The sequence below is a fragment of the Rattus norvegicus genome, chromosome 16 (genome assembly GCF_036323735.1).
Source record: "Rattus norvegicus strain BN/NHsdMcwi chromosome 16, GRCr8, whole genome shotgun sequence".
Taxonomy (NCBI): Eukaryota; Metazoa; Chordata; class Mammalia; order Rodentia; family Muridae; genus Rattus; species Rattus norvegicus.
Genome location: NC_086034.1, coordinates 21,897,491 through 21,923,699, shown reverse-complemented (window position 1 = coordinate 21,923,699; position 26,209 = coordinate 21,897,491). Strand labels below are relative to the sequence as shown.

Here is a 26,209-nt window from a genome sequence, read left to right as displayed (position 1 = left end):
ATCTGTATCCCTTTGATCTCCTTTTGTTGTCTGATTGCTCTGGCTAGAACTTCAAGAACTATATTGAATAAGTAGGGAGAGAGTGGGCAGCCTTGTCTAGTCCCTGATTTTAGTGGGATTGCTTCAAGTTTCTCTCCATTTAGTTTAATGTTAGCAACTGGTTTGCTGTATATGGCTTTTACTATGTTTAGGTATGGGCCTTGAATTCCTATTCTTTCCAGGACTTTTATCATGAAGTGGTGTTGAATTTTGTCAAATGCTTTCTCAGCATCTAATGAAATGATCATGTGGTTCTGTTCTTTCAGTTTGTTTATATAATGGATCACGTTGATGGTTTTCCGTATACTAAACCATCCCTGCATGCCTGGGATGAAGCCTACTTGATCATGGTGGATGATTGTTTTGATGTGCTCTTGAATTCGGTTTGCCAGAATTTTATTGAGTATTTTTGCGTCGATATTCATAAGGGAAATTGGTCTGAAGTTCTCTTTCTTTGTTGTGTCTTTGTGTGGTTTAGGTATAAGAGTAATTGTGGCTTCGTAGAAGGAATTCGGTAGGGCTCCATCTGTTTCAATTTTGTGGAATAGTTTGGATAATATTGGTATGAGGTCTTCTATGAAGGTTTGATAGAATTCTGCACTAAACCCGTCTGGACCTGGACTCTTTTTGGTTGGGAGACCTTTAATGACTGCTTCTATTTCCTTAGGAGTTATGGGGTTGTTTAACTGGTTTATCTGTTCCTGATTTAACTTCGGTACCTGGTATCTGTCTAGGAAATTGTCCATTTCCTGAAGATTTTCAAATTTTGTTGAATATAGGTTTTTATAGTAAGATCTGATGATTTTTTGAATTTCCTCTGAATCTGTAGTTATGTCTCCCTTTTCATTTCTGATTTTGTTAATTTGGACGCACTCTCTGTGTCCTCTCATTAGTCTGGCTAAGGGTTTATCTATCTTGTTGATTTTCTCAAAGAACCAACTTTTGGTTCTGTTGATTCTTTCTATGGTCCTTTTTGTTTCTACTTGGTTGATTTCAGCTCTGAGTTTGATTATTTCCTGCCTTCTGCTCCTCCTGGGTGTATTTTCTTCTTTTTGTTCTAGAGCTTTTAGGTGTGCTGTCAAGCTGCTGACATATGCTCTTTCCTGTTTCTTTCTGCAGGCACTCAGCGCTATGTGTTTTCCTCTTAGCACAGCTTTCATTGTGTCCCATAAGTTTGAGTATATTGTATCTTCATTTTCATTAAATTCTAAAAAGTTTTTAATTTCTTTCTTTATTTCTTCCTTGACCAGGTTATCATTGAGTAGAGCATTGTTCAATTTCCACGTATATGTGGGCATTCTTCCCTTATTGTTATTGAAGACCAGTTTTAGGCCGTGGTGGTCCGATAGCACGCACGGGATTATTTCTATCTTTCTGTATCTGTTGAGGCCCGTTTTTTGACCAATTATATGGTCAATTTTGGAGAAAGTACCATGAGGAGCTGAGAAGAAGGTATATCCTTTTGCTTTAGGATAGAATGTTCTATAAATATCCGTTAAGGCCATTTGGCTCATACTTCTCTTAGTCTGTCGACATCACTGTTTAATTTCTATTTCCATGATCTGTCCATTGATGAGAGTGGGGTGTTGAAATCTCCCACTATTATTGTGTGAGGTGCAATGTGTGTTTTGAGCTTTAGTAAGGTTTCTTTTACATATGTAGGTGCCCTTGTATTTGGGGCATAGATATTTAGGATTGAGAGTTCATCTTGGTGGATTTTTCCTTTGATGAATATGAAGTGTCCTTCCTTATCTTTTTTGATGACTTTTAGTTGGAAATTGATTTTATTTGATATTAGAATGGCTACTCCAGCTTGCTTCTTCTGACCATTTGCTTGGAAAGTTGTTTTCCAGCCTTTCACTCTGAGGTAGTGTCTGTCTTTGTCTCTGAGGTGTGTTTCCTGTAGGCAGCAGAATGCAGGGTCCTCGTTGCGTATCCAGTTTGTTAATCTATGTCTTTTTATTGGGGAGTTGAGGCCATTGATATTGAGAGATATTAAGGAATAGTGATTATTGTTTCCCTTTATATTCATATTTGGATGTGAGGTTATGTTTGTGTGCTTTCATTCTCTTTGTTTTGTTGCCAAGACGATTAGTTTCTTGCTTCTTCTAGGGTATAGCTTGCCTCCTTATGTTGGGCTTTACCATTTATTATCCTTTGTAGTGCTGGATTTGCAGAAAGATATTGTGTAAATTTGGTTTTGTCATGGAATATCTTGGTTTCTCCATCAATGTTAATTGAGAGTTTTGCTGGATTCAGTAACCTGGGCTGGCATTTGTGTTCTCTTAGGGTCTGTATGACATCAGTCCAGGATCTTCTGGCCTTCATAGTTTCTGGCGAGAAGTCTGGTGTGATTCTGATAGGTCTCCCTTTATATGTTACTTGACCTTTTTCCCTTACTGCTTTTAATATTCTTTCTTTATTTTGTGCGTTTGGTGTTTTGACAATTATGTGACAGGAGGTGTTTCTTTTCTGGTCCAATCTATTTGGAGTTCTGTAGGCTTCTTGTATGTCTATGGGTATCTGTTTTTTTAGGTTAGGGAAGTTTTCTTCTATGATTTTGTTGAAGATATTTACTGGTCCTTTGAGCTGGGAGTCTTCACTCTCTTCTATACCTATTATCCTTAGGTTTGATCTTCTCATTGAGTCCTGGATTTCCTGTATGTTTTGGACCAGTAGCTTTTTCCGCTTTACATTATCTTTGACAGTTGAGTCAATGATTTCTATGGAATCTTCTGCTCCTGAGACTCTCTCTTCCATCTCTTGTATTCTGTTGGTAAAGCTTGTATCTACAGCTCCTTGTCTCTTCTTTTGGTTTTCTATATCCAGGGTTGTTTCCATGTGTTCTTTCTTGATTGCTTCTATTTCCATTTTTAATTCCTTCAACTGTTTGATTGTGTTTTCCTGGAATTCTTTCAGGGATTTTTGCGATTCCTCTCTGTAGGCTTCTACTTGTTTATTAATGTTTTCCTGTGTTTCCCTAAGTGTGTTCATGTCTTTCTTGAAGTCCTCCAGCATCATGATCAAATATGATTTTGAAACTAGATCTTGCTTTTCTGGTGTGTTTGGATATTCCATGTTTGTTTTGGTGGGAGAATTGGGCTCTGATGATGGCATGTAGTCTTGGTTTCTGTTGCTTGGGTTCCTGCGCTTGCCTCTCGCCATCAGATTATCTCTAGTGTTCCTTTGTTCTGCTATTTCTGACAGTGGCTAGACTGTCCTATAAGCCTGTGTGTCAGGAGTGCTGTAGACCTGTTTTCCTCTCTTTCAGTCAGTTATGGGGACAGAGTGTTCTGCTTTCGGGCGTGTAGTTTTTCCTCTCTACAGGTCTTCAGCTGTTCCTTTGGGCCTGTGTCTTGAGTTCACCAGGCAGCTTTCTTGCAGCAGAATATTTGGTCTTACCTGTGGTCCTGAGGCTCAAGTTCGCTCGTGGGGTGCTGCCCAGGGGCTCTCTGCAGCGGCAGCAAACAGGAAGACCTGTGCCGCCCCTTCCGGGAACTTCAGTGCACCAGGGTTCCAGATGGTCTTTGGCTTTTTCCTCTGGCGTCCGAGATGTGCGTGCAGGCAGCAGTCTCTTCTGGTTTCCCAGGCTTGTCTGCCTCTCTGAAGGTTTAGCTCTCCCTCCCACGGGATTTGGGTGCAGAGAACTGTTTATCCGGTCTGTTTCTTTCAGGTTCCGGCGTTGTCTCAGGCAGGTGTCCTGCCGCTCCTGGGAAAACTGATATTCTTAGCATTCAATGAAAGCAGCCTCCATATGGGCTACTCTGACAGCACCTTTTCCCTGTAGTTCTATTAATTAGCAAAAGATATAGTGATACTTGATTTATATGCTGCAAGACATAATTTCCAGTAAAAAAAAAAAAACATTGGCACAGTAGATGGAAGGTTGAAAAACCACATCATTCTCCAGTACACAGCACTGAATGATCCCTTGATTGAGTCTGAATAAGATTAGATTCCAACAGTGGGAGAAGCACCACAGAATTTATCCTTTCAGCAACCTACACCACAGCATCTCTCATACCTACTTTGGAGAGAGCCAGCCAGAGAATAGTGTAGAGGAACCTAAATGACCCTCTTCACATAACCCTGAGGGAAACAGAATTATCATAATGTGGGTGTCTTTTTTTAAAATGTATTTCAGCACTGGAGTTTTGTTTGTGTTGTCGAGGACTGAAAGAGGCCCCACACATGCTGAGCATACGGTCCACCATAGAGACATTTTCTCAGCCCATTTGTTGATAGGACAAAAACTTGCTCTGGTCATGGGCAATGCCAAGGGGTGTGCAGTGGAGTTTTACATACTGTAAAGGAAATGAACTAGGGTTGTTCATTCTCTGAAGCGTGTTTCGAGGACAGGCTTTATCCAGAGAGTGAAACTTGAGACACGCTACGGTTTATATATGGAAATATATTTTTAAAATGTTTTATGTGTGATTGCTGCTCTATCTGCAAGTTTCTTTCATGCTTCTCTCTGGAGTAATAATTCATGTTGCATAACTACTAAGGAAGTCTTTCCAGTTGCTCTTGCCATGGCCGGCAATGGAAGTTGATGTTGAACTTCTTTTTGCTGGAAATGAGCTAGGGGTCAATGCTAGATCTGAGGGCCCTTAACATCTTCTTCAGATGATCTCGACTACAGTAACACACTGATCTCTCAAGAGCTTTGTCACACTTGCAGTTGGAAATACTTTGTAAAGGTCTTTGGGTCTCCTATATTTGACTATGCTGCAACGACAGTCACCAGAGACTGTGCTTCCGGGTGGTAGTAATGAATGTTCCCCTACAGTGAAGGAAGTTCAAGTCGACCTTTGTAGCAGCCCCTTTCACTACTGTGTGAGATGAGCATGCTCACCTAGAGTGCTGCAAACATCCCTAGTCCAGAGGCAAAAAGCAGCAGTGGCAACATGACGCTGTCCTTTAACCCTTCACTATGGGACAACAGTTCAGGCTAAGATGATAATTTCTGTGTCTGATAGTGATCAGGATCATAGGTAATTTGCACAACAATTTTTATAAGTAGTAACTTTTGATGAAATTTTCTCTTTGTCTTTAAAATATACTAGGAAATGGGAAGAAAGGTTTTTGCATATATTTATTATTTACCAATAATTATTCACTTTAAAGGCTTTTCATAATTGGTGCCAAAGGATATAGGGTCACAAATGTTAGCCTTTGTACTTATTGTCATGTTTCCTATAGTTGTTTTGTGACAAATTTTGCTTCCCTCTTTAGAAGCTGGTAAGAGACTTACAGGAACATCACCATGGTAAGAATGTGTGCATTTTACAATAAATTAATCTGTAAAAAGTATAATGTTCAGAACCTGACATTCTCTTTGCCTCTGTGTACTCCGATTTCAGCTTCTTTATTTCTTCTATAATCACAAGCTGAACAATTATCTCCCACACAGCATGAGTTATGGACAAACATCCTTAGGAAGGGAGATGATTCAGTGGATAAAGTGCTTGCCATGAGTCTGTGAGAAAGGAAGTTTGGATTCTCAGAATCCACATGAGGTCTTGAGGATCTCATGTGCATCTGAATCCTGGGGCACTTATGGTGAGGCAGGAGGTGGTGAGAGAGAATCCCCTGAAGTTTACTGGATAGTTTGCCTGGGTTTCTTATTCATGAAGAAGGGATTGAGCCACATAACCAAGGTTGGAAGAATGTTGCATGCTGTTATTCTCAAGGCTCCCTGACAAGCCCTCCTTTGTTGTTCCTAGGTGTGTGAATGTGGATAATGTCAGCTCTACCTCCTCTGTGAAGGTAAAATGCTTCTTTGTGAAATTAATTTTCTTATGAATTTTGTTATAATTCAGCAATAGTGTAACTATCCCAGTTTTATATGGAAAGATTGTTCAAGGGAGTCCACATTGTAGATGTGGAGATTTCTACAAACTGCAAGTGAGCAGTAAGTCCTTGTGGGTAGTGGTGGCCAATAAGAGAATGGACTCAAAAGACATAGTGAGTGGAAGACTGAGCGCAGTCCTCGTACAATAGAAGATGTCTGATGTTTGACAAGTATTGTTTGCAGAAATGAGTACATGTTCGACTGATTTTAAAATGTGACTGTTACTAGACCATAATATTTCTTTTTAAAAAAATTTTTATTAGATATATTTCTTTACTTACTTTTCCAATGTTTTTCCCCTTCCTGGATTCCGGTCCATGAGCCCCCATCCCTTTTCCCTCACCCTCTCCCATATCGGTTTTCCTGGGCCGGAGAGATGGCTCAGTGGTTAAGAGCACTGACTGAAAGAACCAAAAAAAAACCAAAAAAAAAAAACAAAAAAAAAAAAAAGAGCACTGATTGCTCTTCCAGAGGTCTTGATGAATCCAATTCCCTGCAACCACATGTTGACTGACGACTATCTATAATGAGATATGATGATCTCTCCTGGTGTGTCTGATGATAGCTACTGTATACTTATATATAATAAGTACTTCTTAGTAAGTCCAGACATTTCTATAATCCATGAATCTCCTAAGTGACTTTACCCTCAGGAAAATGCATGCAATTTTTATCTACCTTTGGACACTGCTATTTTAGGATCCTGTATGAGAGCATCTCCTTGGTTTCTCTATTTCATGTGTATTTACACTAAGGAGAAATTGTGGCTATGTAGCAGTTTGTAATATGTTCATCAAGTTTGTCTTCTGAGAATAGAGCATTTTCTATTTGATTCTATGAGGGTATGTTGAAAGCTCTTCATCTAGAAAAACAACAAGTGTTTTTCCCAATTATCCAGCATTTTTAGATGCAGGGAGTCAATTACTGTATATTTCCATTTAAGTTCTTCTTTATGGATTTTAAAATAATATAAACTTATATTCTTTGTGCCACATTCAAACAGTTAAAATATTGTAGTGCTTTACTTAGATATTTTGATATCCAGTCTGAGGCTGCTTTATCACTGTGAGCTGCTCAAGGTTAAGAAACCTGTTGCTATATAACCTATAGCCCTATAGTGAGGGGCTGTGTGAATGAAGAGTGGCAATTTAATGATTTTTGAATGTGACTCAGTGGACCAATGTGTTTCTATAAAGCAGTTTCACCGGTTCTATGGTATGGACAGTGCTAGCAATTAAATTGCCATTTATTTGTAAATGAAAACTGTGCATTTTGTGATTCCCCACAATGGAAGAGTAAGACTGTTAGAAGGGGCCTCATTAATATGAATAATCATCTTAAACTAGAAGCAGAATAATTGACTGATAATGAATTAAGCTTAGTCTCAACAAGAACAAGGTCAAGTTTGTCAGTTAATGATTTTCTCTTAATCTAGGCTAGCATAAATATTTTAACTTCTTGATGGTATCCTATTAAGTTGTAAATAGGCATATAAGAAGATATTTTATATTTAATAATTTTGATTTTCATGTGCCAATATCCTGTAATTCCTAAAGAACATTGTTGATTTGAAAGCATGCATCCTAAAAGAATAGAGTTAATTTCAAGACCAAATAAAAAGTAAACTCTCTTCTCTGCATTGCAGGGAGAATCGGGAAGAAAATTCCATATAATACCTAAGAAGATCCAAAACATTTTTAGAAAATCTGGAGTTTATGTGTGTTCTCGAGGAGAGCCAGTACCTGATGTATGGAAAGCAAAAAAATCCATAATGGTAATTCCCCTAATTTGAGAAGTAACCTATTTCCTTTTGTGAAGGGGAGTGATGGGTGTTTGTGCCTATGCCTTCCTAGTGCAAATAGTGAACGAGTAGAGAAAGATCAGCCTTGAGCATTCCCTTCACACTCTCCATATCCTCACTCCTTGCCAGTCACTGCATTAGGCAGTGCTTCTCAACCTTCCTAACGCTGTGACCTTTAATACAGTTCCTCATGCTGTGGTGATTCCCAACCATACAACTGTTTTGTTGCTACTGCATCAGTGTCAGATTGATAATATCATCAACTGTAATGTCGTATTGGTATTTTCAGAAGGTCTTTGCCAACCTGTGTGAGACTGTTCTATGCCCTCCTCCAATAGGGTATGACAGACAGGTTGAGAATCACTGTCATAAAATGTAATAATAGTAAATTAGACTATGGAAACAGAAGAAAAAACAGAAAATGAGCATGTTTTTAACTCACTGAGGAGAACTCATAAAAATACAGAAACCAAATAGTACATGCTCCTGGAAATAGGTACAGTCAACATGAAAGCGACCACCATAGTTGTGTTTCATTTACTTTGGATTGACTGACTTTATGTGTGTGAATGTTTTGCGTGTATTCTGTCTGTATACCATGTGCGTGTGCTTCCCACAAAAATCAGAAGAGGTCATTTCATCCTTTGTTCTTGTTGTTCCAGAAATTTGTCAGCCAATATTATGTGTTTTACAAAGCAAAGCCAGGTGTCCTGGAGGAGCAATGAATGTTTTAAACTCCTCAGCCCCTTTTCCAGCACACAGATTTAATATGTTTGATAGGCAAAAAGATTAAAATTATCATCAGGGGAAATAAGAAGTCAGTCTTCTGATATTTCTTAACTTCCTGGACAGGACCTCAGCATTCTGGTTTTACCCACTGACTCCAAAGTACTTATAGGCAGGGTGCCCACAACATGTGGCTGGGTATGTTGGAGTACACAGTTAATTCACGAACTCATAAAGCAGGCAGGGTGGTCTCTGTCAGTTCAAGGACGTCCTGTTCTTAATTTATTTGGGGAGTAGGAGAATGTAAGTTGAATTGTGGGTATCAAAAGATAACTTGTATGAATGAATCTTTCCCTTCCTCTGTTTCCAGTCTCAGGTATCAAATTCAAGTTATCAGTCAGGCTTCCAAGTAGGTTTATCACATTTGTAGCATGATTTACACTTTGGTTAGCATTAACAGACAAACAGTAGATAAACTCTGCATGTGTGTGTGTGGGGCGGGGTTATTTAACATTAACACAAATGCTAAGCAGTGCATGGGAGGATCAGACAAAGAGATGGGAGTTCATGTGTTTGAACACTTGGCCACTGTTTGGGAGATTGTTTAACTTTTGGGGTCTGGCCTCGCTAGCAGAAGGTTTTCAGTGGTAGATTTTAATGGCTGTGACTACTTGTGGTACCAGTACTGTGTTATCTGCTTCCCGGTCTACCAGCCTGTGAGAACCAATAATGTACTGCCAAAAGTCAGGCCTCCCTGTTCCTTCCTTGAAATAAGTGACTGGTTTTCCCCATCAGATATTTTGTCACAGAAAGTACAGAAACAAATTCAAAAGTAACAGCCATCTTTCCTGTTTAAATCCCCTTTCAGAAGTTACAAAGCAAGCAGAAGGGTGTGTCTGCTGATCTTACACACACTACTTACTCCTTACTCCACTGCATACTGTCAACACGTAGCTAACTACCTTCCTCTAGACCTCTAATTTCATCATTAGGAAAGAGGAAGTTCAGATATAATTATTACACATAATGGAATCATTAGAAACTGTAAATTTATAGAAACCAAACTCAAATGCTCTTTGTTTATGCCTAGATCAATTTGGTTTCCAATTAACTACTACAGGTGATGAACCTGAGTAATTTTTATTCTAGGAAGAACTTAGCAAAGACATGGAACTCAGGTACTTTTTATTTTTATTTTTATTTTTTTTCTTTATTAACTTGAGTATTTCTTATTTACATTTCGATTGTATTTCCCTTTCCCGATTTCCAGGCCAACGTCCCCCTAGCCCCTCCCCCCTGTTCCCCTCCCCATCCTCCTCCCATTACCTCCCTCCCCCTAACAATCTTGTTCACTGGGAGTTCAGTCTTAGTAGGACTAAGGGCTTCCCCTTCCACTGGTGCTCTTACTAGGATATTCATTGCTACCTGTGAGGTCGGAGCCCAGGGTCAGTCCATGTATAGTCTTTGGGTAGTGGCTTAGTCCCTGGAAGCTCTGGTTGCTTGGCCTTGTTGTTCATATGGGGTCTCAAGCCCCTTCATGCTCTTCCAGTCCATTCTCTGATTCCTTCAACGGCGGTCCCGTTCTCAGTTCAGTGGTTTCATGCTGGCATTCGCCTATGTATTTGCTGTATTCTGGCTGTGTCTCTCAGGAGAGATCTACATTCGGCCCCTGTCGGCCTGTACTTCTTTACTTCATCCATCTTGTCTAACTGGACTGCTGTATATGTGTGGGCCACTTGTGGGGCAGGCTCTGAATGGGTGTTCCTTCTGCATCTGTTTTAAACTTTGCCTCTCTATTCCCTGCCAAGGATATTCTTGTTCCCCTTTTAAAGAAGGAGTGAAGCATTCACATTTTGATCATCCATCTTGAGTTTCATTTGTTCTAGGCATCTAGGGTAATTCAAGCATTTGGGCTAATAGCTACTTATCAATGAGTGCATGCCATGTGTGTTTTTCTGTGATTGGGTTACCTCACTCAGGATGATATTTTCCAGTTCCAACCATTTGCCTATGAATTTCATAAAGTCATTGTTTTTGATAGCTGAGTAATATTCCATTGTGTAGATGTACCACATTTTCTGTATCCATTCCTCTGTTGAAGGGCATCTGGGTTCTTTCCAGCTTCTGGCTCTTATAAATAAGGCTGCTATGAACATAGTGGAGCACGTGTCTTTTTTATAAGTTGGGGCATCTTTTGGGTATATGCCCAAGAGAGGTATAGCTGGGTCCTCGGGTAGTTCAATGTCCAATTTTCTGAGGAGACTCCAGACTGATTTCCAGAATGGTTGTACCAGTCTGCAATCTCACCACATCCTCGCCAGCATTTGCTGTCACCTGAGTTTCTGATCTTAGCCATTCTCACCGGTGTGAGATGAAATCACAGGGTTGTTTTGATTTGCATTTCCCTTATGACTAAAAATGTTGAACATTTCTTTAGGTTTTTTCCCAGCCATTCAGCATTCCCCAGCTGTGAATTCTTTGTTTCGCTCTGAACCCCATTTTTTAGTAGGGTTATTTGTCTCCCTGCGGTCTAAATTCTTGAGTTCTTTGTCTATTTTGGATATAAGCCCTCTATCTGTTGTAGGATTGGTAAAGATCTTTTCCCAATCTGTTGGTTGCCGTTTTGTCCTAACAACAGTGTCCTTTGCCTTACAGAAGCTTTCCAGTTTTATGAGATCCTGTTTGTCCATTCTTGATCTTAGAGCATAAGCCATTGGTGTTTTGTTCAGGAAATTTTCTCCAGTGCCCATGTGTTCCAGATGCTTCCCCACTTTTTCTTCTATTGTTTGAGTGTATCTGGTTTGATGTGGAGGTCCTTGATCCACTTGGACTTAAGCTTTGTACAAGGTGATAAGCATGGATCGATCTGCATTCTTCTACATGTTGACCTTCTGTTGAACTGCACCATTTGCTGAAAATGCTATGTTTTTTTCTATTGGATGGTTTTGGCTCCTTTGTCAAAAATCAAGTGCCCATAGGTGTGTGGGTTCATTTCTGGGTCTTCAATTCTAGTCCGTTGGTCTATCTGTCTGTCTCTGTACCAATACCATGCAGTTTTTATCACTATTACTCTGCAATACTGCTTGAGTTCAGAGATAGTGATTCCCCCTGAAGTCCTTTTATTGTTGAGGATAGTTTTAGCTATCCTGGGTTTTTTGTTATTCCAGAGGAATTTGCAAATTGTTCTAACTCTGTGAAGAATTGGATTGATATTTTGATGGGGATTGCATTGAATCTGTAGATCACTTTTGGTAAAATGGCCATTTTTACTATATTAATCCTGCCAATCCATGAGCATGGGAGATCTTTCCATCTTCTGAGGTCTTCTTCAATTTCTTTCTTCAGAGACTTGAAGTTCTTATTGTACAGATCTTTTACTTGCTTGGTTAAAGTCACACTGAGGTACTTTATATTCTTTGGGACTATTATGAAGGGTGTCGTTTCCCTAATTTCTTTCTCGGCTTGTTTCTCTTTTGTGTAGAGGAAGGCTACTGATTTATTTGAGTTAATTTTATACCCAGCCACTTTGCTGAAGTTTTTTATCAGGTGTAGTAGTTCTCTGGTGGAACTTTTGGGATGAACCATAGAATGTGAAGGAGAGAGAATATTACAAAATCGTTATTTCGAGGAGAAGCAGAGCAAAACATCAGAGGCCAAGAAACACATTTTGTCACTTCTTTTTATATATTTCCATCTTAAAAGGTACCATGAGTTTAGATCCCAAAGAGCAGAATAGTGGTAAGTTTAAACCTAAGCATGTCCACATTAAAGATTTTTAAAGACTCTGGGCCGTTTACTCATCCTGAAAGGAAGCAGACGTTACTGAATATCATTGAATGTAGTGCTAAATATCGACGGAATACAGAAATAGTTTGGGGACTATAAATCAAGGTCCTGACTTTATCAGAAGGGTGATGAAATGAATAAAATCAGTGAATTTTAAATCAAAAATAACAATGATAATTTTCCTTATAGGATGAAAAAACTAAAATGGAAAATTTCCATTCCGTGCCTTCTGAGGCTGCTGCTGATGTTGGACCTTCCACTTCTACTGCTGACAGCCTGGATGCTGCTGAGCCTGCGCAGAATAAGTCCACCAAGGAGGCTGCCAGTCTGACTGCAGTTGAGCCTGAGCCAACTAAGTCCACCATTGCCGCTGACAGTCTGACTGCAGTTGAGCCTGCGCCAAGTCCACCATTGCCACTGACAGTCTGACTGCAGTTGAGCCTGCGCAGACTAAGTCCCCCACGGAGGCTGCCAGTCTGACTGCAGCTGAGCATGCACTGACTAAGTCCACCAAGGATGCTGCCAGTCTGACTGCAGCTGAGCCTGCGCCGACTAAGTCCACCACTGCCGCTGACAGTCTGACTGCAGTTGAGCCTGTGCCGACTAAGTCCACCAATGCCGCTGACAGTCTGACTGCAGTTGAGCCTGTGCCGACTAAGTCCACCACTGCCGCTGCCAGTCTGACTGCAGCTGAGCTTGCGCTGACTAAGTCCACCAATTCCGCTGAAGGTCTGACTGCAGATGAGCCCGAGCTGTCCCATACAAATGCTGATGACAGTACTGTGTCAGGTGACTCAGGACCAGCTAGTCACATTGGATTGGATTATGTAGTTGATTTACCTCTTTACAAGGAGAGTACAAGGTACAAACCCCATGCTGACCCAGAGCCCACTCCTGGTTCCTGCACTTGTGATTCCCTTGACTCCATTCAAATGACTAACCTGACTCTTTTGATATCCCTTAGTGAAGAAGAAATATTTTATACTGCTTCTTCAGATGAGGAATCTTCTTTTATTCCTGACATAGAAGAAGGTCTGCCTGCTACTCAGGCACCTGTTGATAATTTTGATGCTTCTGCGTCAGCTGAACCAATAAACCACAGCATGAACCCTCTCAGGGTGGGTGGATATCTTCCGGCACCAGCGATAGCACACATCCCCTTTTTGCCTTTTTTATGGCTTGTATCCTCACTTTTCTCTGTCATAACATGGATGAAAATCCAAATTCAACATGCATGGCATGAAGAAAATGGCCAAGGAGCTCCCACTGACAAAAAAGTTGGATCAGATTAGTTAGACAAAAATAGTAGCTTAAAATAGATGAATTTTTTTCCCTTGAAACCTAGGTCTGTTTTGTTAATAAATTTCATGCTTCTATAGGGCTATTCATGAATAACCTAGAACCTGAAACTTTTTTTCAATTTATATATTTTTAGTAACATGATAAATCCAGTTTGGACAAATACAAGTGACATGTAAAACTGTTTTCTGATTGGTTGTTTTCTAGTCTAGAATGAGGAGATTATGGTCACTCCCAGTGAAGACCTTGTGTTTCCTGAATGACTAAGCAGGGGTAACTTCCTGTTAAATGTTATTGTCTATTTAATGCTGTCATTCTGAACTCTGACTTCTGAGGTTAGCATAGCCTTTGACCGCAACATTCCAAAAGAAGCAACTTCAGAGATTAAAAATAACAAGAGAAGCATCCACCTTCTCACTGTTTCTCACTACATTGATCCCGATGATAATGATACTGATGTTGTTGATGCTGGGCATGACAATATCACCAGTGATGTGCCTGATGATGCTGTTGATAATTCTTGTTTTTCTTCTAGTGGCTGCGGCTCCTGATCCCTAGACCCTTGATATTCCTCCAGGATCGATTGGAATGCCACAGCAGTCTGTGTGGGAGAATTGATCATATATATAAATTGTAGAGTTAAAGGTATAATGTGATAGTAGACTGAAGTAAAAATTTATTGTTTCACTGGAGACTCAGTTGTGCCATGTGATGCTTCCTAGAAAAAATGTTCAATTATTTTCAATTTTATTTTTTACTTGTTTACTTTACATCCTGCTCACTGCCCCCTCCCTGTCAGCCTCTCCCACAATCCTTCCCTTGCGCCCCGCCTCCTTCTCCTCTGAGAGGGTAGGGGCCACTTGGTTATCTTCCCACCCTGGAACATGAAGTCTCTGTGAGACTATGCCCTTCCTCTCCCACTGAGTCCAGACAAGGCCGTCTAGATAGAAGGACATATCCCGCATAGGGGCAACAGCTTTAAGGATAGTCCCTGCTGCAGTTTTTTTTGGGACTCACACGAAGATCGAGCTCCATATGTGCTACCTATGTGTGTGGAGGCTTAGGACCAGCCTCTGTATATTCTTTGGTTGGTGGATCAGTCTCTAAGAGCCCTAAGAGTCCAGGTCAATCGATTTTGTTAGTCTTCCTGTTGCGTTCTTATCCTCTGAGGGACTGCAATCCTTCTACTTTTTCTTCCATAAGAGTCTTCAAGATCCATCCAATTTTAGCTGTGGGTGTGTACATCTAAGTCAGCTGCTGGGTGCAACCTCTCCAGACAGCCTGTGCTAGACTCTGTCTGCTAGCATAACAGGGTATCATTCAGAGTCAGGGACTGTCGCTTGTTCAAGGGATCAGTTTCAAGTTGGGTGGGTTATTGGTTGGCTGTTCCCTCAGTCTCCCCTCCAGCCCTATTCCTTCATTTCCTGTAGACAGGAAAAAATTTGGATTTAAAGTTTTGTGGTTGGGTCGATGTTCCAGTTGCTCCACTGGGCTTCCTGCATAGCGAGAAGAGCCAGGATCCCCATGCTCTGTATCCCCAGTGCAGTGAGTCACAAGCTCCAGTGATTCTTGTTGCCTCCCCTACCTCAGTCTCTGTCTCTCTCTGAGGTCGCCTCCTCACTCACCACCCCTATCTGTTGCAGATTTCCATTCATTATCATAGTTCCCTCCCCCTCCCCACACTGGACCCTCAGTGACCCTATTCCTTCCTTTCTCCTTTCCCAACTGCTTCCCTTCATCCATATGCCTTCCATGACCCTTCCATATTCTCAATTATCCTTTCTTGTGCCCTTCTTTTGTTCAGTCTTCTTGGCTCTGTGGAGTGTAGCACTGGGCATCCTTTATTTTATAGGCTCCTTACTGAGAGGGGAGAGGTCATGCTTAGCTTCCTTTTCACTGAGCCCCACTGGATTGCATACCTACTTTAGGCTCCTAGGCATATGAGAGCTGCGTACCTGAAGACAGCAGCTCATAGGCCTTCTGTACAGAAAACAGAAACATTGAGTTAGTTTATCAATTCTTTTCCATGGTCTCCTTTAGAGCCCGTTATTGGGCACATGTTTTAGGTCAAGAAGTTAATACATTTTATTTTCTTTGTCTATCATTAAATTGATTAGATTTATATGTAGGAGTTTTTACTGCTGTGCGTTTTCTATGCAGTATGTGTGATAGAACCCAGTGCTGGTTCCCCTGGAACTGGATTTACAGATGGTTGGTTTTGAGTGGCCAGCGATGTGCTAGCAATTAAAACTGAGTGCTCTACAAACAAAACTAGAACTCTTAACTGCGTCTCCATCTCTCTAGGCCATATGTGTGTATGTATGTGTGTGTGTGTGTGTATGTATATGTATATGTATGTTAATATTATACAACATGGTAAATTTCACCATAAGATAAATTTTTATCATGAAACTTCAATAAATTTTCTAGTATAGTGCAAAAATTTTCACCAAGAGATATTTACACCAATATGACTTGTGCTTGCAGATGGGTCAAACAAAGACATTTTGAATTGGATCTATAACCCTGAACCCCAGTATAAACCTTGTGTACATCTTGTGTGTGCATTGATCCACATGTGAAGGATAGAGACTGATATTGTCTTCCTCTCTATTTCCTGTACCCCACTCACATGTGTAATTGTGTGGGTCAAAGGACAATGCCACTCTACAGTTCTGTTCCGCCACATTGTGGGTTCTAGGGACTGAACTCAGGCCATCATCCCTCTGTATGGGTTCCACCCCTGGTCCCTCAGTTCTGGGGACATGTTCATTCACTCAAATCCTAGTGTCTTGGAGCACACTGATCTTCATCCTTGCATGAAAGCAAGTTTTGGGGATCCCCTTATTTCCACATCTGCAGTGAGGTTTTCAGGAAACGTGTTTTACCAAACACCTCAGGCTCTAATCCTTATTTCCTATTGTTAGGCTGTACTAGGTTATGAAGGAGAACCATAGCACAGTAGTAGATATTCCATAATCCACATGCTTCTTGATAATTTTGTAGATCTAAAGGCCTTTAGTCTTTAAGTTACAGTTTCATATAAATAATAAATTCTGAATTAGAATTCCAAGATCTTCCTCTTTATTGAATATTTTCTTTAAATACACTGACTTGTCCTACTGTAGTTTTTCATTCTGTCAGTCCATTTACTCCCCACATGTAACTTAGATGTGTACTGAGTACAATACACATTCTACTATCTCTCAAAATCGTCCCATTCTTAACCTTTTGTTTCTGTGCCCAGTCTCAGAGCCTGTAAATCATTCATAGGTAATGTCAACAGCCTGTGAATCAACCCCAAGAAACACATACCAACTCTGTCACTTCTCTAAAGGACAAGCCTACAGTCTGTCAGTCATTCATAAGAAATGACTACACCCTGACCATCATTCATAAGAAACACCCAACGCGAATCACTATCCCTGAACTCAAGCAGTATATCCTCCATTGTTGGTGGGATTGCAGACTGGTACAACCATTGAAACTGTTTTTTATTCATTTGTTCCCTTTTTTTGAAACGAGTTAAAACCAAATCAAGGTGTGAATGACTGGCAGATAAAGTTTTTACCATTTTTTCTTTTGAACATGAAACATAAAACATTTAAACAACAAGAAACAAAAACCACAGACATAAACTGACAGACATGGACAGCTTGGTGCACCAGACAATAGACATAGAGGGGAAAAACTAGATGGTGTCCCACCGAAGGGACTCAGATATCCTACCTATGGAACCCAGAACCAGAAAGAAGCATTTCTCCAATAGGAGCCAGCAGAGAGGCAGGACATCTCCTGCCTTTCTTCTGTTACTAGGAGAGCTCTGTAAGTTTTTCTCTTTCTCCAAAGCATCCATGGAGAGTCTGGGAGGACTCTTTTTCCCAAACCCATTCTCTCTCATGTCTAGGGTGTAAACTATCTCTAATCAGGTCCAAAGACTAAAACATAACTCTAAAAGAACGCATACATAAAAACAATTTACCATTACCTTGTCCCTTTTTTATTACAAGTTTTACTCAAGCTAGTCCAAATCATCGAGGCCTTTTCTAGCCCATCTTACCCCAATACATCCCTGTTTCTGCGCTGGCTTCCTCACCTTGAAACTCTTCTTATGCTGACTTGGCCTGAGCTGTGCTGTTGCCCACGCACAGCCTGCAGCTTGCTTGTTAGCAGGCCTGCACACTTGTCACCCTCAGCCACACACTGTTTAAAATTAACCAGGGACATTTTTCATCAATAAAACAAAAGAATTTAGGACAGACCGGATAAACAGTTCTCTGCACCCAAATCCCGTGGGAGGGAGAGCTAAACCTTCAGAGAGGCAGACACGCCTGGGAAATCAGAAGAGACTGCACTCTGCACACATCTCTGACGCCAGAGGAAAACACCAAAGGCCATCTGGAGCCCTGGTGCACTGAGGCTCCCGGAAACGGCGGCGCAGATCTTCCTGGTTGCTGCCACCGCGGAGAGCTCGTAGGCAGCACCCCACGAGCAAACTTGAGCCTCGGGACCACAGGTAAGACCAACTTTTCTGCTGCAAGTGACCTGCCTGGTGAACTCCAGACACAGGCCCACAGGAACAGTTGAAGGCCTGTAGATAGGAAAAACTACACGCCTGAAAGCAGAACACTCTGTCCCCATAACTGGCTGAAAGAAAACAGGAAAACAGGTCTACAGCACTCCTGACACACAGGCTTATAGGACAGTCCAGCCACTGTCAGAAATAGCAGAACAAAGTAACACTAGAGATAATCTGATGGCGAGAGGCAAGCGCAGGAACCCAAGCAACAGAAACCAAGACTACATGGCATCATCGGAGCCCAATTCTCCCACCAAAATAAACATGGAATATCCAAACACACCAGAAAAGCAAGATCTAGTTTCAAAATCATATTTGATCAGGATGCTGAAGGACTTCAAGAAAGACGTGAAGAACTCCCTTAGAGAACAAGTAGAAGCCTACAGACAGGAATCGCAAAAATCCCTGAAAGAATTCCAGGAAATCATAAATAAACAAGTAGAAGCCCATAGAGAGGAGTCACAAAAATCCCTGAAAGAAATCTAGGAAATCATAAATAAACAAGTAGAAGCCCATAGAGAGGAGTCACAAAAATCCCTGAAAGAATTCCAGGAAAACACAAACAGTTGAAGGAATTAAAAATGGAAATAGAAGCAATCAAGAAAGAACACATGGAAACAACCCTGGATATAGAAAACCAAAAGAAGAGACAAGGAGCTGTAGATACGAGCTTCACCAACAGAATACAAGAGATGGAAGAGAGAATCTCAGGAGCAGATGATTCCATAGAAATCATTGACTCAACTGTCAAAGATAATGTAAAGTGGAAAAAGCTACTGGTCACAAAACATATAGGAAATCCAGGACTCAATGAGAAGATCACACCTAAGGATAATAGGTGTAGCAGAGAGTGAAGACTGCCAGCTCAAAGGACCAGTAAATATCTTCAACAAAATCATAGACAAAAACTTCCCTAACCTAAAGAAAGCGATACCTATAGGCACACAAGAAGCCTACAGAACTCCAAATAGATTGGACCAGAAACGAAACACCTCCCGTCACATAATAGTCAAAACACCAAATGCACAAAATAAAGAAAGAATATTAAAAGCAGTAAGGGAAAAAGGTCAAGTAACATATAAAGGCAGACCTATCAGAATTACACCAGACTTTCCGCCAGAAACTATGAAAGCCAGAAGATCCTGGACAGATGTCATACAGACCCTAAGAGAACACAAATGCCAGCTCAGGTTACTGTATCTTGCAAAACTCTCAATTAACATAGATGGAGAAACCAAGATAATCCATGACAAAACCAAATTTACACAATATCTTTCTACAAATCCAGCACTACAAAGGATAATAAATGGTAAAGCCCAACATAAGGAGTCAAGCTATACCCTAGAAGAAGCAAGAAACTAATTGTCTTGGCAACAAAACAAAGAGAAGAAAAGCACACAAACATAACCTCACATCCAAATATGAATATAACAGGAAGCAATAATCACTATTCCTTAATATCTCTCAACATCAATGGCCTCAACTCCCCAATAAAAAGACATAGATTAATAAACTGGATATGCAATGAGGACCCTGCATTCTGCTGCCTACAGGAAACACACCTCAGAGACAAAGACAGACACTACCTCAGAGTGAAAGGCTGGAAAACAAATTTCTAAGCAAATAGTCAGAAGAAGCAAGCTGGAGTAGCCATTCTAATATCAAATAAAATCAATTTTCAACTAAAATTTATCAAAAAAGATAAGGAAGGACACTTCATATTCATCAAAGGAAAAATCCACCAAGATGAACTCTCAATCCTAAATATCTATGCCCCAAATACCAGGGCACCTACATACGTAAAAGAAACATTACTAAAGCTCAAAACACACATTGCACCTCACACAATAATAGTAGGACACCCCACTGTCATCAATGGACAGATCATGGAAACAGAAATTAAACAGAGACGTAGAAAGACTAAGAGAAGTCATGAGCCAAATGGACTTAACAGATATTTATAGAACATTCTAACCTAAAGCAAAAGGATATACCTTCTTCTCAGCTCCTCATGGTACTTTCTCCAAAATTGACCATACAATTGGTCAAAAAACGGGACTCAATAGGTACAGAAAGATAGAAATAATCCCATGCGTGCTATCGGACCACCATGGCCTAACACTGGTCTTCAATAACAATAAGGGAAGAATGCCCACATATACGTGGAAATTGAACAATGCTCTACTCAATGATAACCTGGTAAAGGAAGAAATAAAGAAAGAAATTAAAGACTTCTGAGAATTTACTGAAAATGAAGGTACAACATACCCAAACTTATGGGACACAATGAAAGCTGTGCTAAGAGGAAAACTCATAACGCTGAGTGCCTGCAGAAAGAAACAGGAAAGAGCATATGTCAGCAGCTTGACAGCACACCTAAAAGGTCTAGAACAAAAAGAAGCAAACACACCCAGGAGGAGTAGAAGCCAGGAAATAATCAAACTGAGAGCTGAAATCAACCAGGTAGAAACAAAAAGGACCATAGAAAGAATCAACAGAACCAGAAGTTGGTTCTTTCAGAAAACCAACAAGATAGATAAACCCTTAGCCAGACTAATGAGAGGACACAGAGAGTGTATCCAAATTAACAAAATCAGAAATGAAAAGGGAGACATAACTACAGATTCAGAGGAAATTCAAAAAAATCATCAGATCTTACTAAAAAAGCCTATGTTCAACGAAACTTGAAAATCTGCAGGAAATGGACAATTTCCTAGACATATACCAGGTACCAAAGTTAAATCAGGAACAGATAAAGCAGTTAAACAACCCCATAACTCCTAAGAAACTAGAAGCAGTCATTAAAGGTCTCCCAACGAAAAAGAGACCAGGTCCAGATGGGTTTAGTCCAGAATTCTATCAGACCTTCATAGAAGACCTCGTACCAATATTATCCAAACTATTCCACAAAATTGAAACAGATGGAGCACTACCAAATTCCTTCTTTGAAGCCACAATTACTCTTACACCTAAACCACACAAAGACCCAACAAATAAAGAGAACTTCAGACCAATTTCCCTTATGAATATAGACACAAAAATACTCAATAAAATTCTGGCAAACGGAATCCAAGAGCACATCAAAACAATAATCCACCATGATCAAGTAGGCTTCATCCCAGGCATGCAGGGATGGTTTAATATACGGAAAACCATCAATGTGATCCATTATATAAACAAACTGAAAGAACAAAACAACATGATCATTTCATTAGATGCTGAGAAAGCATTTGACAAAATTCAACACCCCTTCAGGATAAAAGTCTGGGAAAGAATAGGAATTCAAGGCCTATACCTAAAAATAGTAAAAGCCATATACAGCAAACCAGTTGTTAACATTAAATTAAATGGAGAGAAATTTAAAGCAATCCCACTAAAATCAGGGACTAGACAAGGCTGCCACTCTCTCCCTACTTATTCAATATAGTTCTTGAAGTTCTAGCCAGAGCAATCAGACAACAAAAGGAGGTCAAGTGGATACAGATGGGAAAAGAAGAAGTCAAAATATCACTATTTGCAGATGATATGATAGTATATTTAAGTGATCCCAAAATTCCACCAGAGAACTACTAAAGCTGATAAACAACTTCAGCAATGTGGCTGGGTATAAAATTAACTCAAATAAATCAGTAGCCTTCCTCTACACAAAAGAGAAACAAGACGAGAAAGAAATTAGGGAAATGACACCCTTCATAATAGACCCAAATAATATAAAGTACCTCGGTGTGACTTTAACCAAGCAAGGAAAAGATTTGTACAATAAGAACTTCAAGACTCTGAAGAAAGAAATTGAAGAAGACCTCAGAAGATGGAAAGATCTCCCATGCTCATGGATTGGCAGGATTAATATAGTGAAAATGGCCATTTTACCAAAAGCGGTCTACAGATTCAATGCAATCCCCATCAAAATACCAATCCAATTCTTCAAAGAGTTAGACAGAACAATTTACAAATTCATCTGGAATAACAAAAAACCCAGGATAGCTAAAACTATCCTCAACAATAAAAGGACATCAGGGGGAATCACTATCCCTGAACTCAAGCAGTATTACAGAGCAATAGTGATAAAAACTGCATGGTATTGGTACAGAGACAGACAGATAGACCAATGGAACAGAATTGAAGACCCAGAAATGAACCCACACACCTATGGGCACTTGATTTTTGACAAAGGAACCAAAACCATCCAATGGAAAAAAGATAGCATTTTAAGCAAATGGTGGTGGTTCAACTGGAGGTCAACATGTAGGAGAATACAGATCGATCCATGCTTATCACCATGTACAGAGTTTAAGTCCAAGTGGATCAAGGACCTCCACATCAAACCAGACACACTCAAACTAATAGAAGAAAAACTAGGGAAGCATCTGGAACACATGGGCACTGGAAAAAAATTCCTGAACAAAACACCAATGGCTTATGCTCTAAGATCAAGAATGGACAAATGGGATCTCATAAAACTGCAAAGCTTCTGTAAGGCAAAGGACACTGTGGTTAGGGCAAAATGGCAACCAAGAGATTGGGAAAAGATCTTTACCAATCCTACAACAGATAGAGGCCTTATATCCAAAATAGACAAAGAACTCAAGAAGGTAGACCGCAGGGAGACAAATAACCCTATTAAAAATGGGGTTCAGAGCTAAACAAAGAATTCACAGCTGAGGAATGCCGAATGGCTGAGAAACAACTAAAGAAATGTTCAACATCTTTAGTCATAAGGGAAATGCAAATCAAAACCACCCTGAGATTTCACCTCACACTAGTCAGAATGGCTAATATCAAAAACTCAGGTGACAGGAAATGCTGGCGAGGATGTGGAGGGGGAACACTCCTCCATTGTTGGTGGGATTGCAGACTGGTACAACCATTCTGGAAATCAGTTTGGAGGTTCCTCAGAAAATTGGACATTGAACTGCCTGAGGATCCAGCTATACCTCTCTTGGGCATATACGCACAAGATGCCCCAATATATAAAAAAGACATGTGCTCCACTATGTTCATCGTAGCCTTATGTATAATAGCCAGAAGCTGGAAAGAACCCAGATGCCCTTCAACAGAGGAATGGATACAGAAAATATTGTACATCTACACAATGGAATATTACTCACCTATCAAAAACAATGACTTTATGAAATTCGTAGGCAAATGGATGGAATTGGAAAATATCATCCTGAGTGAGGTAACACAATCACAGAAAAACACACATGGCATGCACTCATTGATAAGTGGCTATTAGACCAAATGCTTGAATTACCCTAGATGCCTAGAACAAATGAAACTCAAGACGGATGATCAAAATGTGAATGCTTCACTCCTTCTTTAAAAGGGGAACAAGAATGTCCTTGGCAGGGAATAGAGAGGCAAAGTTTAAAACAGAGGCAAAAGGAACACCCATTCAGAGCCAGCCCCACATGTGGCCCACACATATACAGCCATCTAGTTAGACAAGATGGATGAAGTAAAGAAGTGCAGGCCGACAGGAGTCAGATGTAGATCTCTCGTGAGAGACACAGCCAGAATACAGCAAACACAGAGGCGCATGCCAGCAGCAAACCACTGAATTGAGAATAGGACCCCCGTTGAAGGAATCAGAAAAAGAACTGGAAGAGCTTGAAGGGGCTCGAGACCCCATATGTACAACAATGCCAAGCAACCAGAACTTCCAGGGACTAAGCCACTACCTAAAGACTATACATGGACTGACCCTGGACTCTGACCTCATAGGTAGCAATAAATATCCTAGTAAGAGCACCAGTGGAAGGGGAAGCCTTAGGTCCTGCTAAGACTGAACCCCCAGTGAACTATATTGTTGGCGGGAGGGCGACAAGGGGAGGAGGATGGGGAGGGGATAGCCCATAAAGAAGGGGAGTGGGAGGGGGATGTTTGCCCGGAAACCGGGAAAGGGAATAACACTGGAAATGTATACAAGAAATACTCAAGTTAATTAAAAAAAAAAAGAACTTGATTAAATCCTTTTTCTTCACTCTTAATCCTCTCTCCCTGAGTGAGTGCTTGATCTCTCCTATGAAACAAGCCTCCTTAGACTGTACCTTCCCCACGGCGATGGGACGACACTTATTCGACCGGTCTTACCTCCCTCTCTTCACATAAATTCTTCTTGTCACATAATCCTCAACACACTAAATGCAAAGAACAGAGAAAGAATATTAAAAGCTGCAAGGGAAAAGGGCCACATAACATAAAAAGGCAGACCTGTCAGAATTACACCAGACTTCTCAACAGAGACTATGAAAGCCTGAAGAGCCTGGTCAGAGGTCATGCAGACTCTAAGAGAACACAAATGCCAGCCCAGGCTACTGTACCCAGCAAAACTCTTAATCAATATAGGTGGAGAAACTAGAATATTCCAGGAGAAAACTAAATTCAAACAGTATCTATCTACTAATCCAGGACAACAGAGAATCCTGTAAGGAAAAGTTTAATATAAGGAAGATACCTATAACAAAGAAAAGACAACATATTAAACATCTCACAGCAAAGCCTAAAGGAGAAAACCCCAAACACATAAAAAATACTTACAATAGCAAATATAACAGGAACCAACAGTCATCTGGTTTTAATGTCTCTCAATATTAATGAACTCAACTCACCTATAAAACGACATAAGCTGTGTGATGGGCTACACAAACAATATCAAGCATTTTGCTGCATATAAGAAGCACACCTCATTAACGTAGACAGACACTATTTCAGAATAAAAGGATGGCAACAGTTCTACCGAGGGAATGGGTTCAAAAAACAACCTGGAGTTGCCATCCTAAAATACAATAAAATAGACTTTCAACTGAAAGTTATAAGTATGATGAACAAAGACACTCATATTTCATTAAAGGGAAAATCCCCCAAGAGAAAATTAAGAATTCTGAATATCTATGACCTGAATGCAAGGGCATTCCCATTAAAAATAAAAACCTTACTCAGGATGATATTTTCTAGTTCCATCCATTTGCCTATGATTTTCATAAATTTATTGTTTTTTTCCCACTGTTCAATTTTGATTTTTACTTTTTATCTTTACTAACTTGAGTATTTCTTATTTACATTTTGATTGTTATTCCCTTTCCGGTTTCTGGACCCATAACCTGTCCCCCCTCCTCTTCTATATGGGAGTTCCCCTCCCCATCCTCCCCCCTTTACTACCCTCCCCCCAAGAATCACGTTCACTGGGGGTTCAGTCTTGACAGGACCAAGGGAGTCCCCTTCCACTGGTGATCTAACTAGGATATTCATTGCTACCTATGAGGTTGGAGCCCAGGGTCAGTCAATGTATAGTCTTTGGGTAGTGGCTTACTCCCTGGAAGCTCTGATTGGTTGGCATTATTGCTCATATGGGGTCTCGAGCCCCTTCAAGCTCTTCCAGTCCTTTCTCTGATTCCTTCAATGGAGGTCCTGTTCTCAGTTCAGTGGTTTGCTGCTGGCATTCGCCTATGTATTTGCTGTATTCTGGCTGTGTCTCTCAGGAAAGATCTACATCCTGTTCCTGTCAGCCTGCACTTCTTTCCTTCATCCATCTTATCTAAATGGTTGGCTGTATGTGTATGGGCCACATGTGGGGCAGGCTCTGAATGGGTGTTCCTTCTGCCTCTGTTTTAAACTTTGCCTCCCTATTCCCTGCCAAGGGTATTCTTGTTCCCCTTTTAAAGAAGGAGTGAAGCATTCGCATTTTGGTCACCCCTCTTGAGTTTCATGTGTTCTGTGCATCTAGGGCAATTCAAACATTAGGGCTAATAGCCAATTTTCAATGAGTGCATACCATGTGTGTTTTTCTGTGATTGGGTTACCTCACTCAGGATGATATTTTCCAATTCCATCCATTTGCCTACGAATTTCATAAAGTCATTGTTTTTGATAGCTGAGTAATATTCCATTGTGTAGATGTACCACATTTTCTGTATCCATTCCTCTGTTGAAGGGCATCTGGGTTCTTTCCAGTTTCTGGCTATTATATATAAGGCTGCTATGAACATAGTGCAGCATGTGTCATTGTTATATGTGGGAGCATCTTTTGGGTATATGCCTAATAAGGGTATAGTTGGGGGAGGGTTGGGAGGGGAACATCCATATAGAATGGGAAGGGGAGGGGTTATGGTGATGTTGGCATGGA

At 40.5% G+C, this 26,209-nt stretch overlaps 1 protein-coding gene across 1 annotated transcript in view; it reads left to right on the top strand.

The window, feature by feature from the left end:
• LOC134482564 (uncharacterized) overlaps nucleotides 1-19,217 on the top strand; it is a 34,526-nt gene extending 15,309 nt beyond the window's left edge. Inside the window, exons 4-5 of the mRNA XM_063275995.1 lie at nucleotides 12,441-12,531; nucleotides 12,600-19,217. Coding sequence (XP_063132065.1) covers nucleotides 12,441-12,531; nucleotides 12,600-13,498 — 990 coding nt within the window. The 3' untranslated portion in view covers nucleotides 13,499-19,217. The remainder of the gene's footprint in view (nucleotides 1-12,440; nucleotides 12,532-12,599) is intronic.
• The last annotated feature ends 6,992 nt before the right edge of the window (nucleotides 19,218-26,209 follow it).